This window comes from Poecilia mexicana, unplaced genomic scaffold (genome assembly GCF_051168715.1).
Source record: "Poecilia mexicana isolate PSO_F unplaced genomic scaffold, ASM5116871v1 scaffold_16, whole genome shotgun sequence".
NCBI classification, from domain to species: Eukaryota; Metazoa; Chordata; class Actinopteri; order Cyprinodontiformes; family Poeciliidae; genus Poecilia; species Poecilia mexicana.
The window spans coordinates 26,541,277-26,559,203 of NW_028263385.1; the positions used below are offsets into that span (position 1 = coordinate 26,541,277).

General features: G+C 41.9%; 1 protein-coding gene across 19 annotated transcripts in view; it reads right to left on the minus strand.

Moving 5' to 3' along the window:
- plecb (plectin b) overlaps positions 1 to 17,927 on the minus strand; it is a 115,553-nt gene that overhangs the window by 20,259 nt on the left and 77,367 nt on the right. For 7 of the 19 annotated variants that reach the window (XM_088014275.1, XM_088014278.1, XM_014996460.2 and 4 more), the window contains exons 3-26: positions 16,825 to 16,839; positions 15,829 to 15,918; positions 13,671 to 13,748; positions 13,459 to 13,563; positions 12,049 to 12,215; positions 9,473 to 9,588; positions 9,278 to 9,381; positions 7,728 to 7,847; positions 6,566 to 6,661; positions 6,343 to 6,470; positions 5,399 to 5,492; positions 4,997 to 5,151; positions 4,590 to 4,905; positions 4,412 to 4,489; positions 4,156 to 4,317; positions 3,966 to 4,070; positions 3,373 to 3,468; positions 3,150 to 3,275; positions 2,889 to 3,041; positions 2,647 to 2,801; positions 2,409 to 2,535; positions 1,644 to 1,827; positions 1,506 to 1,532; positions 177 to 334 (exon numbers count right to left, since the gene is read on the minus strand). In XM_088014275.1, the coding sequence (XP_087870401.1) occupies positions 177 to 334; positions 1,506 to 1,532; positions 1,644 to 1,827; positions 2,409 to 2,535; positions 2,647 to 2,801; positions 2,889 to 3,041; positions 3,150 to 3,275; positions 3,373 to 3,468; positions 3,966 to 4,070; positions 4,156 to 4,317; positions 4,412 to 4,489; positions 4,590 to 4,905; positions 4,997 to 5,151; positions 5,399 to 5,492; positions 6,343 to 6,470; positions 6,566 to 6,661; positions 7,728 to 7,847; positions 9,278 to 9,381; positions 9,473 to 9,588; positions 12,049 to 12,215; positions 13,459 to 13,563; positions 13,671 to 13,748; positions 15,829 to 15,918; positions 16,825 to 16,839 (2,955 nt within the window). The remainder of the gene's footprint in view (positions 1 to 176; positions 335 to 1,505; positions 1,533 to 1,643; positions 1,828 to 2,408; positions 2,536 to 2,646; positions 2,802 to 2,888; positions 3,042 to 3,149; positions 3,276 to 3,372; positions 3,469 to 3,965; positions 4,071 to 4,155; positions 4,318 to 4,411; positions 4,490 to 4,589; positions 4,906 to 4,996; positions 5,152 to 5,398; positions 5,493 to 6,342; positions 6,471 to 6,565; positions 6,662 to 7,727; positions 7,848 to 9,277; positions 9,382 to 9,472; positions 9,589 to 12,048; positions 12,216 to 13,458; positions 13,564 to 13,670; positions 13,749 to 15,828; positions 15,919 to 16,824; positions 16,840 to 17,927) is intronic. The other 12 variants (XM_088014277.1, XM_088014279.1, XM_088014269.1 and 9 more) reach the window with 7 other exon arrangements.

Below are 17,927 nucleotides of genomic sequence, written 5' to 3' on the forward strand. Positions count from 1 at the left end.
TTCGGTTTTTTTTCTCATGTGTTCTCCATTTAAACACAGATTTCAGTGGAAATTAGAACAGCAAAACGTCTCTCTCCTATTTATTTATCATTTCTGCTCGGCTTTTTGCCGACCGCACATTTCTAACACGTTTCTCCCAACTTTGTTTGAGTGTCGTGGGTTTTCTGCGGGTTTACCTGCTGGTCTGTCCGCTTCTGGATGCATTCCTTCAGCGGCTCCTTGTCCAGCGGTTTGCGGATGCGACCCACAGTCTGAGACTCGCAGTTCTCGATGCGCAGACGCAGATCCTTGATCTCGGAGATGTAGTTCTTGCACAGGCTCTCGTCCTGTTGGCCTGCACGGACGCATTTGAATTCAGTGAGACCAGAAAGTAAACAGAGAACAGATTTAGCCTTAAAAAAAAAAAATCAAAACAAAAATGTATTTTCGAAGCATGTTGATATATTCTGAGAGATTAGGTTAATTTAGTCAAGCCATCTTTTTATTGTGCTGTTTTCACATGTAAGCCAATAATTCATGCGGTTTTTATGTGTTAAGTCTCTGAAACACACTTATCTATATCACACACACTATGTCGCATGTATAAAAAAAACCATACGTACAGTACCTTACAAAGGTGAAATATTCATACCTCTGCTTTTTTATATATATGTTAAATTAGCACCACTAGGCTCAACGCATTTTGTGATTTTAACTGACTGAAGAACATAAATTATCACATAATTGTTAAGAAAGGCAACAAATACATGGTTATTAAGCTTTTTTATTATCTAAATTATACTGTTGTAGTTCTGCATGTTTGCTTAAAGTCAAGCTAGGAAGATTAATTTAATCTTATTCTCAAGCTAATCATTAGGAAGATATATTGTATTTTCTAGTTCTTGGGAGCTCCACTCCTTTCTGATGTCGCCCTGGGCAACCGCCCATGTAGCCCTGTATCAAAAACCCTCACCATATGCAAGTTTTCAAAAAGAAAATGTTTTATTGTCTGAAGCTAAACATGTCTGAAGATTCTAAGATTTCCAGGTTTTTATATTCAGGAAGGTCTAAAGGACGCCATTTTGTTTTAAACGTTAATTTAGAAACTTTCTATTGATTTCGTATGGCACTTTTGTGCGACGAGGCGGCAGTCGCTCATCCAGCCGAGTGGTCGGCCTAACTCGTGGATGTGAAACTTCAAGCTCATGCATGAAGATGTGCACACGTTGGCTGGCGATGCAACCCTAACGAACACTTTCTTCTAGCAACGTGACAAAACTGGAAAAGCTTTTAGAGGTATGAGTACTTCTGGAAGGCATTGTACGCCTGCGTGAGAAAAAGCACTACATAGTGTTCGCAGCATGTGAAATGCACTTGGTGTGGCAGGCTGGGAGCCAAAACAACATGCTGTCAAACGAGACACTAGTCTACATGCTAACGCTTCTGTCTGGTCATCCATCCAAAACTGGAAAGCGTTTAAATCAGCTCGGTTTGCAGCAGCTTTGTCTAAGCCTTGCACCACTCACCTTTCAGCCTAACAACCTGAAATTCTCCTGAAAGGCGAATTGACAATTTTGTTTGTTTTTTGTTTTTTTTTCCACTGTAGAAATGTTGCAAAAAATCCACAGATTTCTTCGTTTCTCTGAAAGCAAAGCTAGTTTTACCTTTCTCCATGGAACGAAGCAGGTTGTCAAAATGCTGGCTGACTTTGTTGTAGTCGTCCTCCACCTGCATGCGGTCGTCGGGGCGGAAAAGCTGGGAGTCCTGGCTGTCCCGCATAAAGTCTTGATAGTGGGCCTCCAGGTTTCTCATGACCAGCCGGTACTCTTCTGGTTTCATGGTTTTTAACTGCAGATATTAAAAAAAAAAAAAACAGAGATGTGATTTCTGATAAAATAATCCTAGGAGCCTAATATTCCAGTTTTGTGTGTAAAGATGTATCTATCTGGATGGTTGATTAATGTTTATTTGCTTGTGTTGTAGAGAACTGACTTTTGAGAGAAGAGGTAGACATGTTAATTTTAAACTGTAAATGAATGAAGTAAACAAGAAAAAACAATATTTCATTTATTATGAACTATGGCTCAATACCCTGGGCAGCATCCCATCAGTGGGTGGAAGAAGCACTCAAAAAGAAAAAAAAAATCAATCTAATGTGCTATGAATCCGTTTTGTACTGCTTATTTGCTTATTCCCTCAATTGATAATTAGAGTTCGCAATGTTGTGTTTAGAGCAAAAAACAGCGCTAACGTTAGCATCCGAGCCACAGCTTCAGATTTGTAGCTGAACAAAAATCTATTTAAAGGTTTAAATTAGAATCTGCACTCTTTTTCGAAATATAACCTGATCTGAATCACTGAAAATTGAACATTTTTGAGTTGATTCGATCAAAAAAAAAAAAAAACTATCAAAAAACGTTAAAACCAACCATGGCGATGTTCCAGGAGCGTATCTGTGTGAAATCTCTGGTCAGGTACTGCCATGACAGCAGACTCTTCAAGTTAATGTGAAGCGTCTGCCACATGGAGGTCATCTGCTGGAGATTTGAATCCAGACTAAAGCAGGGGTAGACATAAAAATGAGGTTAAACATAAGCAGCAAAGAGGCATCCTTCAAAAAATTTATCTTGTCTGCTTCTGGTTTTATTGTTTTGTTTTGTTTTTTACCCCGACACGCTGTCCACTGCCTCCTTATTGACCGGAGGGACAAGAAAGCAGACAGAAGGAACCACTGCTTCGTTCCCGGAGCGGTTTAACACTTTCCACTTGAAGGGCTGGGAGTTGTTGAGCAGAGCACACTCTTCTCCTTTATGGACGGTGATCTGAACCACATTAAATCAGGCTGATTAAAGTTCTGCCGCAGTGATACTTCTGAACCTGAGGCTTGAATCTGGGTTGAAGAATCTCACCTCCTGCTGCTTGAAGTCACAGACAGCTTGAATAGGCGTCTTGCCCTTAATGGGGGTGGTGGGATTACGGGGTTTCAGCTGGATGATGGACCTGGACCTCTTGTTCAGTCCGTTGAGCAAAGTCTTAAATTCATTCATCTGCTCCTTTTGCTCCTGTTTGGAACAGAAAAACACAAAATAAAAGGCTCTGTGTCTATTTGTTTTTCTCTACCAATCATTTTGTGAAGTATCCATGACTCATGAGCATCAGCGTATTCCCACCACGGCATCCTGCAGCAGATCCTCCAGGCGCGTGGCGGTCGTAGAGCGGTCGCAGCTGTATTTCTTCTTCATGGTCTCTTGCATCTTCTTCATCTTGTCCTGCGCTTCCTTTACATCAGCGAAGAACTGCGACGACAGGAGACGGCACGACGGTCAAAAACTTCACGAGAACACAGCTAGAGTCTGATTTAGACCGTGGTGAGTGATTACATTTCCTCCCCACCTGGTAATAAGCCGTGTTTTCTTTAAGATGAGCTTCGACGCAGCAGCACAGCTGCAGGATCCAGCTCCACTGAGTCTGCAGAGCAGCTGTGAAGGCCTGGCAAGACAATATGATGACAGCTTGTTAGCTTGGACAACATTTTCCTGAACTTTATTCAACCTGCACTGAAAAATCACAACATCTTACCAAGCATTTTGTTTAGTTTCTGGTGCAAATGTCTTAGTACACTTCAAATAAGACAAAACTAACTCTCAAGAGATGATTTAAGAGTAAATTATTCCTTTATATTGATAAAAATGTTCAGGTTTCACTTCATGTAAAACATGTTATAAGTGAAAAACCTAACTAGTTTTATTCAACTAGTACTTTTCATCAACATTAAGGAGTAACTGACTTTAAAAAGTGACTGTACCTTGCTGAAAAGTTACTTGTAGTTAGTTTTCTCCATTTTGTACAGAAGTCTAAGAGTACTTTTGATAAAATGTACTTTAGGCAAGCAACTGAAGTTACAGCTATTTCTAATTTGCTTGTTGTAAGCCTCTGACTAGCTAAGTGTAAGCAGCAGAAAACAGTTTCCAGCATGTTGTCAGCACCTCCACAGTCTTCTTCCCGGGATGTCCGTCTCTGACCAGTTTGTCTCCCAAAGCCTGGATGTCGTTAACCTTCTTCTCTCTTTGCTCCAGCTCTCGCATCAGGCCCTTGTAAACGTCCAAAGCACGCAGTTAAAAGGATTTACTTCTACGTCGAATTAGATTCACAATTATTGTTTTGGTTTCCACTTACGGAGTAGTTTTCTTTCTTCACCGTCATGTTGGTGTTTCTGTCGCTCCAGTCGTAGTTGACCTCTTCCTCTTCCTTGTCGTTCAGCCACATTAGCTCTTTGGTTGCTGCGACGACAAAGGCGTGCAGAGAGTCCAGGTTCCTCAGGCGGGATTTGGAGGAGTTCTGGGACAAAAAAAAGATGGTGGGTTTGAGTAAGTTTAGAAATAAATCTGGATGTAATAATACAAATAAAATCTGTTTAAAATAAGCTATTCACCAGCAGTTTGCCGTACTGAAGGTCCAGTTTCCCCAGGTATTCTCTGTATGTCCCTTTGCTGACCGGTGATAACTGGCTCTGTAGTGCAGGAAAATGAAAAAAATAAATAAATAAAAAATCTGATGAGAGACAGAGTACGTGTGAAAAACCGATTAACGTCATCTTAAGCATTCAGTACCTCGTCGGACTTGGCCCGTTCGATCTTGGACTTGAAGTCCTCCACGGTCTGATGCAGTCCTCTGTGGCTGCCCAGCTGGGACTCCACAGAGGGCAGATCTGACCCCCACTCCGACTTATCGATGCGCCGCTGGTTCTCTTCCACCCAGGCCAGAAGATCTTGGACGTAGCGCAGCGTCACGTCGTCCAGCTCCGGCCGCACCTTGGCGCTGCTCTGCTGCTGGGTCTGCATGGGCTGGACCTTAACCGCAGACGCCTTCAGGCGCAGGTTGTAGTCGCTGCGCAGGTTCACCAGCCGCTCGTGGATACGGTAAACTCTGAGAAAGTTTCAAGAGAAGGTGTCACTGTCAGTGAACCGAGCTTAATTAACTCGATTTTTCTTCAAAGGGGAAGAGTGACGTAAGTCACCTGCGGTACATCTGTTCCGCCTGAGGGTGGCGCCCATCCTTGAGCATCTGGACATCGTTAAAGAGCAGGCGGATGGTGCTTTCCGCCTTGTCCAGCTCCCTGTCCACCTCTGCCGTGTGCTGAGCTGGTTTCCCAGCGTTCAGCAGAGCGATGTCCTGAACGGGAAGAGAGGCAACAGAAACTTGAATCATCAGCTCTTCAACACAAGTGTTTTTGTTTTGTTTTTTCTTCGCATAAACAAACATATTCTGTTTTCCTACGCTCTATGGTTTCTAAACAATGAATCAACTACTTGAAGTATTTGGCAAACAGCAAAATGACTTCGGCATGATCCGATTGTCATGTGGTCGGATTATTTTTTGTCTACTGTTCCCCCCCCCCTAAGTTGTAAAACACACAAACCTTCTGCAGGAGGCCGTCCAGATGACTGAGGTGTTCGTCACACAATCCGGACTCCATCTGGACTTTACTGAAAATCCTCTGCAGCCTCTCCAGTCTGGATAAGATCACAAAAACAAAAAACTGTGAAACAACATTTTATGATGTTTGGAAGTCATGAAAATACAATAAAGCTAATTATGCCTGATTATAAACTATCATCTGACCTCCACTGTGATTAGACTGAATTAAATCTGTTTCTTTTTTTAGTCGCAGCAGCCAGACAACAACATGAGAAAAGCGGGTCTTTCATTAAAATACCTGATGCCGGGAAGTGAGTGGCAACAACATTCTTTTGAGACAATAATCGTCGAAGCAAACAAGCTAATTTAGTAACGGCAAAGTTATAAATCAAAGTTAATTTAAGTCTTTCAGTCTTTCTCCCAGACGTCTTACTGCTGTTTCCAAACCAAATAACGTACTGAAGACCTTTTCTGAACTCTGCTTATCCGGTTAGGTTCACTGTTTGTTCTCCAATCTAGTGGGATGTGGGGGACTAATGAGGGTAGAGGTCAACTTTATAAACTTGAAGATCCTTGCTCCCCCCTCCGTATACTATACAAACATATAAAATCTAAAAACTTTTGGTGCAGAGCAATTTTAAAACATTAACTTACAGACTAGGTTGTAGGTGTGTCACAATCGCCAATTTGGACGATAGATTGTCCCAGAAGTTATTACTATTAACAATAATATTATTATTTTGAGACAATTTTTAAGTATCTTGGCAATGGAGAACTTAGAAATACCTAAATATTTTGTTGTAGCTTTTCGTTTTAGTGTGCCACTCCTTGATAAACCTTCTGAAGGCGCTGGTGTGTCATCAGTCTAATTTCACTTCCTTCCATACGGCTCTGATTTGATATTTCTATTCTCTCTCCTACAGATGTACAACGTGACTCTCTTACCTCTCAAACTCAATCCTGAGCAGTCGTTCTCTCTCTAGTATGGCCACGTGAAGTCGCCCCCACTCCTTCTCCACGTCGATGGGGTGGTAGCCGGGCGGCACCTTAACCTGACCGGCGTGAACTGCACTCTGTGGGGAAGTAGGCATTATATTATCATATTCATGGATAAAACGCTGTGTGTAGAACAGACTAGAGTGGAATAAACTAATAATAACTGGCTTACCTCAAAGGTCTGGTAGATGTGTTTGGAGTGGCTCTTGTCGGATTCCTTCGCCGGCAGCTCCGCCTCCTTGAACTTCAAGAACTGGCGCCAAAGAAGCTGAAAAAGGAAATTTTACAATTAGCAACTTGCATACGTTTTCCTCCATTTATTACGTTTTTGTTCTTTTTCCCCTAAAGACATTTATGTTTTCAATTTTAATTTTCAATTTCAATTGTATTTATACAGCGCTAATTCACATCAGATGTCGTCTCAAGGCACTTTACAAAAAATAATTTCAGTTCAATCATACATTCATTTCAATTGATTCTAGTTATCAAACAGTACAGTAAGCTCACTTATTTACTCAAAAAAGTATCTTTAAAAGGTTTTATCCAAGGAAAACATATTCAGAGAATTATACTTTATGTTTTATTCAAACGGGGATTTTTTTTTCCGCAGAGATGGAGTCATAAACAACCTAAGTGAAGTGCTTCCTGACCTTTGACCTTATCTAGATTTCAACTTTTGAACTTCAATAAGAGAATCCGTGTTTCAGACGCTGTTTAAATCGACATCCCACTTTACAGAATTCGCTTTTCTTGATTACATGCTGGCTGTGTTGTTAAATTGTTCCACCGTTCTCCAATGAAAGTGCCTAGATGAGTAAATCAAACACATCACATGCAGCTTCTGGCCTCTTCTGAAAGGACGTGCTCCCATGACTGGTGTAAATTCAATCAAACCTAAAACAGAGTCATGTCAATTCACAACCTTTAAAGGGGGGCCAAAAAAACCCCTGCCCAGCATGCTGTAAGTGTGTGGGCTGCTTTTAAAGCAGCTTCCACGACTAAAAATCTGTCGCTTTTAATGAAGCCTGATAATAAAGGAATTCCTGACACAAAATAATCCTTTTGTTCAGCCGTGTTGACAAGGGAGTGGCGGGGTGGGGGATGAAATTAAAGATTTTAGCTGTATTTACTCAACACTCATTCTGCCCCACCCACAACACAATACCTCAACTACAGCTGTCTTTATCCGAACCTCATTTATGTGTGTTCTTTGATCCAACAATGGACGGCTGCCAAAACTATTCTCACCCCCATTCTCAATTATTACGCACAAGTTCTTCAAAGTTATCTAAAGGTGAAGCTTTTCAGAACAATCGGTGGGGTTTGGGGCTCACCTCTATCTCCTCGTAGCTGCCGGGGAATTTCCTCTCCTCGAAGATGGTGACATGGTGGCGGATCCACTGGAGCAGGAGGGTCACCAGCTCGTAATATTCCTGCCAGCGCAGCTCCAGGTCCTGCGGTCAGCGCAGCAGAAAGGAGGCATGAGAGTTTGACAACAGCAAACAGGAGGGCTCTTATGCTGCTGAGAGTCCATTTTGGGTCACTAACACACCACCGTGAATTCAATTAGGTGGCAACAATCCACGTCTTGTGTTGAGGGGAGGAGGCCGGCGAAGGGGGAGACAATGGGAAGAGACTCAAAGCAGCAGATTTTTAAAAAACTTTCTCAGACGAGATGTTTGTTTTTGCTGTCAAAATTGTCCTTTAGCTAAAAGCATTTTAGAGCTGAATTGAACTAGTAAATGTACAAGGGTTGTGCACCGATTGAAGTATTCTGGCTAATCACCAATTCTTAAAAACCCTGACCTACAGATTCTGATTTTGACCGATACAGATTTTTTTTTTTGTCGGAAAAGTCAATAAATATTGCGACAAAGTTGCTAAGTTGGCAACAGTAAAGAGATTATTGTTAAAAGCTCACATGCAGTCAGCCCTCTGTAATGGCAGAACAAGAGAGAGTGGCTGATTTTCAGAGCTTTTGAGGAAGTACATGATATCGATGGATATGATTGGTTTCACAGGTAGGCATCGGCCGTTCGCCGATTTAAAAAAAATCAGGGCCAGCCGATTTATCTGTTCACTCCTAAAATGTACAGAACCTTTTAAAAGCATTTTGGCTTTTTCATGTATACATATTACAACCATAAACTTCAATCTATGATATTGTGTATGCAATTTACATGACTTTTTTTATTGTCATCAACTAATACAGGTTTGTGCATAGATGTTGTTCAGTGAATGGCTCAGAGTTTCTCAGAGAACAGAAGTGAACGAACATTATCAAAAACACCAGGAAAACAGCAGACAGGTGAAAAAGAAAATTGAAAACAATGGTCAACCTTTTATCTGCAAATGGAAAGAGAATAATCCAAACTAAGAGATGGCCACCAACTTACAGGCCATACAAGGAAAGGATTAATCGGAGAAGCAGCCAAGAGGCTCATGGTAACTCTAGAAAAACCACAGGATTTCAAAGCTCAGGTGGAAAAGTCAGTTGAAAGGATAACTACTGGCCCTGCATTTCACAAGTCTTGTTTTTAGGGAAAAGAGGCAGGCAGAAGCACATCTCTGGTAGAAGGTGCTCCAGTAAATTTCTGGCCTATATGCAAAACATTTTGTGAGGCACATCAGCATCATGCATGTTAGATGAAGCAAAAAACCTTCTTTTTTGATGTTTTACATGAAGTCCTAATAAAATATAATGAAGATTGTGGTTGTAAGAAAGACAAAATGTGAAAAAGTTGGAAGGGTATAAAAAGCTTTAGCTTTTTATCTCACTTATAAGCTTGAATGATAAATGATGATAAATCATCTCCATTAATCAGCCAATAGTTTCATGGAAAGCATATTTCAAAGTGTTTGCTGACGTTCACGGTCTGCTTACATTCGCTCTGGCGCCATCATGGACATCGATTCGTGGCATGACGTCATACAGAGATGAAACGTAAGTGATGATGGACTTCTCGTCGGGATGCGGGACGTCGACATCTGAAAGGTCAGGAGGAACACTATGTTTGACGCTGTTCAACAACAGACGCTGCTCTTTGGGTTAAAACGGCAGCCGGCCGGTCGGTCGTACCTTCGGGGTCCAGGAGGCGGGTCACTCCCAGGTCTCTTTCGGCCACGGTAAAGGCCTGCTCCAGGTTTTCCAGGTTGGTCTGTCGGTATACTTTGCCCATGTCGACGAGTCTTGGGCTGGTGAACAGAAAAAAAAAAGAAGAGATTTTTCTATCACTGACAAATCTCGAGAAATACAACATTTTGATTTATTACACGTCACCCCATTGTGATGCAACTTCATTGAGAGAATTAAGCCTTGTAGCAGATGCAAAATCCATTACACATCTAACTATTGCTGCAGATAGCATTATAGGGAACATGGCAACTGCGCATCGATTGCCATGCGATTGTGCTTTAAATGTATTTTGGGAATCTTTTGGCATCAGAGCTGTTTAAGACTGTGCGCCCATGGCTAAATGCTGTAAAAACAGCCCACCTGTTCTCTTTCTGAGAACCCTACGTGAGCACCTGCCTTTTTATGTCCTCTGGCTGTTTGACTCTTCCTGGCACATGTCAGAGCATCTAAAGATGGAATGTAATTTAGTGAGCAGCTAACAGAATCAGAGCTGACACATTTCTCAGTCAGCGACCAGCCACGGCTTGACTGCACCAGGAGACAAAAGTTCAAGACTCTCGAGTGCAGAGGAGGATGATTGAATGCATCGCATATCCTCACCCTTACCTTTACGCGTCCCCAGGTAACAACCCCGCAGCTTTCAACGACAATGATATATGCCTACACCGTATTCTTTTTAAACTTCCAACGTTAAATTTGCAAATACATATCTACTGGAAACGAAAGCAGACTGAAACTCATACGGCTCTCTGATGCGTAGCGTGGAGTGGCCAGCAATTTGTCCGTACACAGTAGCGGCCGGGTCCACGTGGTGGACTTCTCTGACAGAATACTGTTTGATAGGTCTGGAGGAGCGGTTCAAGCTCGGGGCCATTCGTCCTTTCTCTTGAAAGCTCTGACTCCTCCATCTTTGGTTGCGTTCTTCGCTGCCGGAGCGGGTCCCTGAGCTGTGGGAACCCCGTCCGGAGTCCCAGGAGGACTCCTCTGACAGGATGTCGTCGCACAACATGACCACCCGAGTATCGTCCACATCGCCGACGGATCCTGACACCCCTCGGAAGAAGCCAGAGCAGCCCTTCCTCTGCTTAGACTTCTTTTTCAGACTGAGCATGTTAATAATCTGCAGGCTGGTCCTCAATCAAAAAGACTGTAGAGAAGAGGATCTAGTTACAGGTGCATGTACTCCGTGAAAAAAAAAATCCCCTACAAGTCATTGCTCAAAAATCCATCCTGTATTGTCCCAGGTGTCCATGGTCTTCTGAATGTCCTCTTGAATCTTCTGAAAAAGGCTCCTAGTGGCCCAGTCGAGTCACAGCTCTTAAGTTTCAGCTCAACAATGTGAACCTTGACCTCATCAGCAGATCTCCAGGTTGGACTCTTCAACATAAAGTCAAGAGAATCTTCAGTGCCGCAGCGGTATTACTGACTTCTGCCTCAGATCAGATCGACGGCACAGGTTTCAGAGCCCTCCACAGTTACGCCCATACACCACACCCCTGGCCTTTATGAAAAGCAGCAAAGAGCGTCTAATACAGAAAAGAAAAAACCCGAAGGTTGGTTTAATCTTCAGGAAACTTGCCCCTGCAGGTATACTTTCTGTTCAAATCGTAAACGCTCGGCCGAAACAAAAACATCCATCTCATGTAATCCGGCTTTTCTCCCCCGTTTGCGCACAGATTCACTGTAAAATCCTCCTGAGAAAAAAAGACGTGCATTCACCTCCCAGGATGTAAACGCGCAAAGCAACCTCCATTTAAGTCTGAGAAAAAGTCAACAACACCTACACATCAGTCACCTTACGTAAGGTACGACAACAAGAACTCGGGATTTTTAGTAAAACCCTAGGTGTTTTACTTTTTTTTAATTCAGGGTTATTAACAGAACACCAAAGGCGGTGGAGAATTACTCACTGCCAAGATCCCCTGCTATTACCTAAGCCCTCAAGGCTTAAACACTTACACCCATATTTCATTAAGGCAGCAGGGGACTAAGCAGTCTCAAGTGCAGTAACAAGAGACGGATCACAAGGAGACATTTGGAAAGTAAAACCAGAACACCTATTTTACAGCTCGCCATTTCCATTTCAGCAGGAGCGCATAACATAAAGCAGACCATCTATTGCTAAAGAGGCAGCGCTAACCGTCTGTCCTAACCGTGCACTGACCTCGGCGTAGCCAGGTCACAGTTGTTATGCATGAATTATTGAAGGAGAAAACCTCTTGTTGAGATTGAAGAAGGGAGCAGGTTTTAACCGGCAACAGGAAGAGTAATCCGTCATCTGAAAACGTTCCAAGCACTCCCTCCTGCCAAACTGCCCTCAGTATTAAATTAAACTAAAGTGTGATGAGATACTCCTGTTGATTTGTCAGTTTTCTAATGCCACAGGGTACATTTATTAAGCCTAAACCAAGAGGGAACATGCTGGTGCAGCGATCCGCAGCAGACTTTCCTGTCCATGCTTGCACCACATCTCACTCGAACGAGATGGCTGGTATCAAGTCAGAGCTTTCCACACTCACTAGTGCTTATGGATGACGGCGTTGAACAGCTTGCCGTCCCTCCAGCTTGTGGTGAAGTTGTCGCAGCGGATGCCCTGGTAGCCGTCCGTCATCCTCTGGGACCAGAGCAGCAGCTTCTCCTTGGCGGTCATGTCTTCCGACTGGCCGTTCACCTGAATGTCTGAGATCTGACGTCAGGCATGCAGAAAAAAAAAAAAAGAATTTTAAGTCTATAGAAAACGGAGAGATTTGGGATAATGTGTGTAAAGGAATAAATATAGTAATTAGTGGAAACCAAAAGATCCAATTACATGGAACTACCGACCACCACCAGAGTTGATTTTGTTTTGTCGATTTTGTCGACAGGATTGTCATTGTTCATCATCACCTCTGGGAATTATGGGTTTATATACAAATAATATGTTTATTAGAATCAGACGATTTACAACAAAAAAAAGCTTCAGATAAATCTGTTCTGAAATCTGAAATGATTTTAGAGGTTTTTTTCCACATTTTTACCAAACTGAAACGAAACGAGGCTGAAACTATAACTATTTGTTTACAGAACTTTTGAGGATTTCTGCTTGGTCTGCTGTGACTCTGTCTTGTCTCTGGGATCCAGATTAGTTTACATTTGGGGACTTTGGGCATAGAAAAGATGACTCACAGCTGGCAGTGAGTCTCCAAGACCATCAGAAGTATTTACAAAGAAAAAAAAAATTCTTCACAGAAGATAATTCTAATCTGATTTGGCGTACCCACCTGTCTAATTTGCTACAGTTAATCTTTTCTTCTGTATTTCATAAATGATTGGATTAAATACTCCAATTATTATTGAATTTCTGGGTGGTTTCATTTCTCTGACTCACCAGAAACCACATCCTGGCTGCCTCCTGTTATTCACTATTGTATAAAAGCACAAAGGCGCCGTATCAACGGGACGTAGCTGATGGAATCACTAAATTATCACATCGGCTTGTATATCACCTGTCCTTTATTTTGTGAAATGTAAACCCGAACTGAGCTTTCAGTGGGTGGTGGGACGCTACCAGATCTGTGAGGCTGAAGCCCAGGGATTTCTGCCTGGCAGCATAGGAAAAGTTACAATAGCTCCTGGACATTTGGGGTGTGGACTGGCAGAGAAGTAAGCCAACAATTAGGATACTCCATGTGACTCACCCTCCCACTGGGGGGAAAAAAAGGGAGAGTGACTAATGCCGGCACGCCCTAATGGTGCACTGTTTCCTTCAACAGTTGCGATTCAGCAAAGTTAGTCTGTGTTACTTCATGGAATATGGGAAGAATGAATGTGTCTTGATGAGAAGCCAAAGTCCCCCACTGATTGGTTCCAAGGAGATGGAGAAGCAGCAGCAGCTCAGATCCCAGAGAGACAGGGTAAGAGTAATAATAAAAATGGAACATAACACTGACAGATGAGGAGACCTGGAAGTGGAGGATGATGGTCCATATTAACCCCAGCGTCAGCTTGGGGTTCCCATCTGCTATGTCGTCATTTCTGATGTTCACCAGCTTGACCTGTCGAAACACAACGGACACGGTCATTCGAACGGCCGCCACAGTCATTCGAACGGCCGCCGGCCATGATGTCAGGCACAGTGAAGCAGCTCATGGAAGCATCGTACCTGCCGGTGTTTCAGGAAGTCCAGTGCTATCTGTACATTCTGGAGTTTGTGGAAGCGCATCCGGCCTTTCTCTCTGGGCTGGAAAGGAGCAAGAAACCACAGAGAGAAGAAATGAGTTACATCAGCAAAATAAGTCAGATTAGTGGTAAAACGAGTATAACGTTCGACAAAAAATGATGAGATGATGCAAAGTTAAATAAAATGGCAAATTAAAAAAAAGAGGTAACAACAGATTCCTTGTCCTTACTGTAATCTAATTTTTTTCTGTTTTTCCATCAGTAAGCCACAAAGTGGATGAATGGATTTAGCTACCCCACAGTGGATTAGCTCATTCCACATAATACAGTGGTTTTACCTACTTTTGGTAAATTACTTTAAAGCTCCGGTCTGTGCAGTATGTATTAAAGTAGTGATGTATTGCTGAATAAAGACAACCACCTAATTTAAATTAAAAAAAAAAAAAAAACACTCTTCAATGTGAAACTATTTGCTGAGGGGAGTAAACTCAAATTGAGCTACTCAAACTAAAGTCAAAGAAAAGCAGGACGATATTTAAAAGAAACCCGTATTTTGTAGGACATGTCTGAAGTTCAGTTAGGCTGTGGGTAAGTGAAGGAGAGACTTTCAGACAGTAGCAGGCAGGCAGAATGTTTTGCAGCATGGCTGATTGGAAGGTGTTGAGAGACTGTTGGAAAACTCAGATTAAGGTCAGGGGAGCACAGATTGCAGTTTTCTAGCCGGTTATGGATCTCTAAAACTACTGCCCTGACGATTCCGAATTTAGCCAATGCCGATTTTTTTTTGTCTGAAAATTCATCACATTTAGCATTAAAGTAGCTGTGCTGACAACAGTGGGGTGACTATTGTTAACTGGACAAGTGGCCTGGTGAGTGTGTCTGTCAATCAGCCCACAGCAGAGCAAAAAGAGACAGCGGCTGATTTTCATACCTTTGCAGAGATAGATAAAATCACTAGATAAGACGAGTTTTATATGTAAGTATCAGCCGATCACAGATCAACAAAATTTAATGGAATCTGAGCCGATCTATCAGCCGGTCAATTTATTGATGCACCACCAGGTAAGATTGAGGTTGTACAATATCTTGTACAACAAACAAGAATAAAGGTATTCTATAGCTTTGACTATCGCCAACATATGATTAGCCTGATTAATGTCTACTCTCTAAACCTATTTGTACTGCGACTGCGGTCTCACACAGCATTGTCATGTTGACGAATTTGATAAAACCACTTATTGAAGGCTAATGCTTTACAAAAATCAGGGTTCGGTATATTTACGATCAGTACATGTTTAACCCCTGCCCATCAGCGACATACTGAAAAGCCAATGAAAGAAACTTAAGAGATCCACAGGAGAACACATTTCCATAGTGGAGTTCTATGGATGCCATGCAATAGCCAACTCAGTGACACAGAGCAGGTGAAAACATAACAGGGGGACAAACCGTAAGTTCCAAAGCCACTCACCAGCCGAACGCTCCTGACCATGTCTTTCTCCCTCGGCTAGCAAGCGAAATGTGACGGAAAGCAGGCGAAGGCCAAACAGCAAAGATCAGAACAGAGATTAAAGGGAAGGACAATGGAAAAAGAAGGAGAAGAAGAAGGAGGAACAGGTGGAAGGGGTGTAGAATAGAACTGTGGATCATATTGGAGAACTTTTCACAGACGTACACACAGACCAGAGCGGTGCTATTAATATGTCACAGTTTCGAAGGCATTCGGAAGATGGGCAGAGCTGGAGCAGATGTTAGTAGCAATGAAGTACAGCAGCTGTATGCAGAGAAACTGTACAGATCTGAAGCTCAAGGCAAAAAATAATAATAAAAGAAAGGGGAAAAAACTGCCTGTTGCTGGATTTAATCCAAAAATATATCAAAAGATTAATTGAAACAAAATAGGTAAAATAGAGAAAATAAGAGGCATTTGCAAATCTACAAATGGTTCTTTAGCATCTGATAGATGACAGATTTGTGGTGATTTGTTCCCAGAGGGCACAAATCCCAGATTAAATAAGCGCCTCCTGTGTAATACATCAGGATTAAATTAAATTGTGAAGCATTGCTGAGCTAAAAAAGATGCAGCGCTCAAGCACAGTTTTCTTTTTGGCAGCGTCTCAACGCAAACACTGAAAACTTACCAGAGTTTCTCCGGAGAGGACCTCCAACAACGAGATCAGGTTATGTCCATCCCGAAGATCTTCATACAGATCTGACACTTGACGCTGTGCCTGCCGGGGGGAAAAAAGGACAAAAAGAGAACGTGTCACAAGGCTACACAAACACAGAGAAATAGCTTAAGCGGCTGTCAAGCTGCTGCTCAATTTGCCAGCAGTGAGGTCCCTGTCTCCTCTACAAAATATGTGTAATATTTATTGTATGGTAGAAGGGGTCACTACCCTGCCAATAAAGTCACTTCTTTGGCATACATTCTATCTGCACTGTTCAATATCAGACGACGTTGTGAACATGTCAATGCTACATTTTTGTATGAATAGAATTTTTCCACACATACTACAAAACCTTTTCGATTCTGGTTTACCTGGAGGTCACATTACGGTATGAGCTACATAGAGCATTATCCACTTTCAGTTGTTTGGAATACACTTTATTTACACAGACTTTATAAAATGTTCAGTGTGTTTGACACTTGATACCGTTTTTGACTCAAAGAACAAAAAGAAAAGTAAAGCAGCAGCAACAGTATCCAGCAGTGCTTTGTGACTGGCACACCTCTAGGAATGCATAGCCTTCAGGAGCCAAGCCTGACTGCAGCTCCAGATGCTAGCAGCTGCCAACGCTAAAAAAAAAAATACATATGATTCTAAAGAAAAACAGAAGTCCACCTTAAGTGGTAAAAAGGTGAACCACAACCAAAAGATACCATTTTTGACAACATTTAGAAGAAATGAACAGTAGGTATTTGTCAAAACTAACTGTTAGTTACTAACAGTTTGTGGTACAGCTGAAGTGAGCCAACACAGCAAAAAAAAAAAAAAAAAATTAAAAAATAAAACGTGACTGTGCCAGGAAAATATATCTTTGGAACCAGGGGGGTGAAATCTTGGGAAGCGGTGTCATTCCATGCAGACAGACACTAAAGAAACACACTCTTATTTCAGCATGCCATCACCTACCTCTGCCCTCCCAGGCTTAGTGAAGACAGACCATGAAATGCAAAGAAAGTTATAAATTAGAGATTAGCAACAGAGCTAGCTAACGAGCTAGCTAGACAGATAATCCCTGCTATACGCAGTATGGCCACTAGGGGTCACTGTTTACACAATCATTGAATATACTTTGCACTACTGTGAATATGCACATTTTTACTGCTTTTTAAAATAATCCAACCAAACAGAAATATTTTATAAAACTATAACTGAATATGATATCAGATGCAAAAAACACACTTCCTATATAGCAGCTTGTATTTTGGGGAAAAGTATGTATGACTCCAGTATGTAATAAAGAATCATCCATCACCACCTGGTAATTACAGCGCTCTGTTCTGAAGCCCCTGTAAATGTATATCCAGGAGATTACCTGAACATTTAGTGCTGAAAGATATCAGACGGTTTTACAAACTGCACTGTTTGTCAGAACTTATCTGTAAAACCTCTAAGTTAGAAAGCCTTTGTATCTCTTTATGGTCTGATTCACCTTGTTTCATATGGTTGTTTTTTTCCTAAGATGAAGACTCCACCTTTTTACACTCCACAATAGCTTTCTATTATTTTTATGTTCTGTTCGGACCTGAAAAGCCCAGGAGGAGTCTGCACAGAAACATTTTCACATTCTGCAGCTGCGCCGACATTCCAGGCTTCCCTGGTGCAACTTTAAGAGATTTACTGAGCAGGGAACAACACTCTGCGGCCTTTTACAACTTTTCACAAACCAGGTAGGTTCTAGTCTGCTGCCCTTCAAGCAGACTATTAAGTCATTAAATCAGTTTAACCTCAGCGAGGGGTCTTTAAAGTTAACTCTTTCCATACCACATTCCACCATGTTTTTTTTTTTTCAGTGTTTTGACCTTCTATTTACTCCACATGGCAACTTATGAGGTTGTGAGAATCTCCTGGTATGACAACACTGAGGGAAGAGTCCATGGTTTTTTCGGCATCACTGTCTTTACACAGGAAGATCTAGAAAAACATCTTTTATCTTGTAGTTGCTCTTTTTTTTTAAAACAGAGAAGGAACTATTTGAATTTGTCGATTTAAAGCAGCGTTACCTCAGCAGC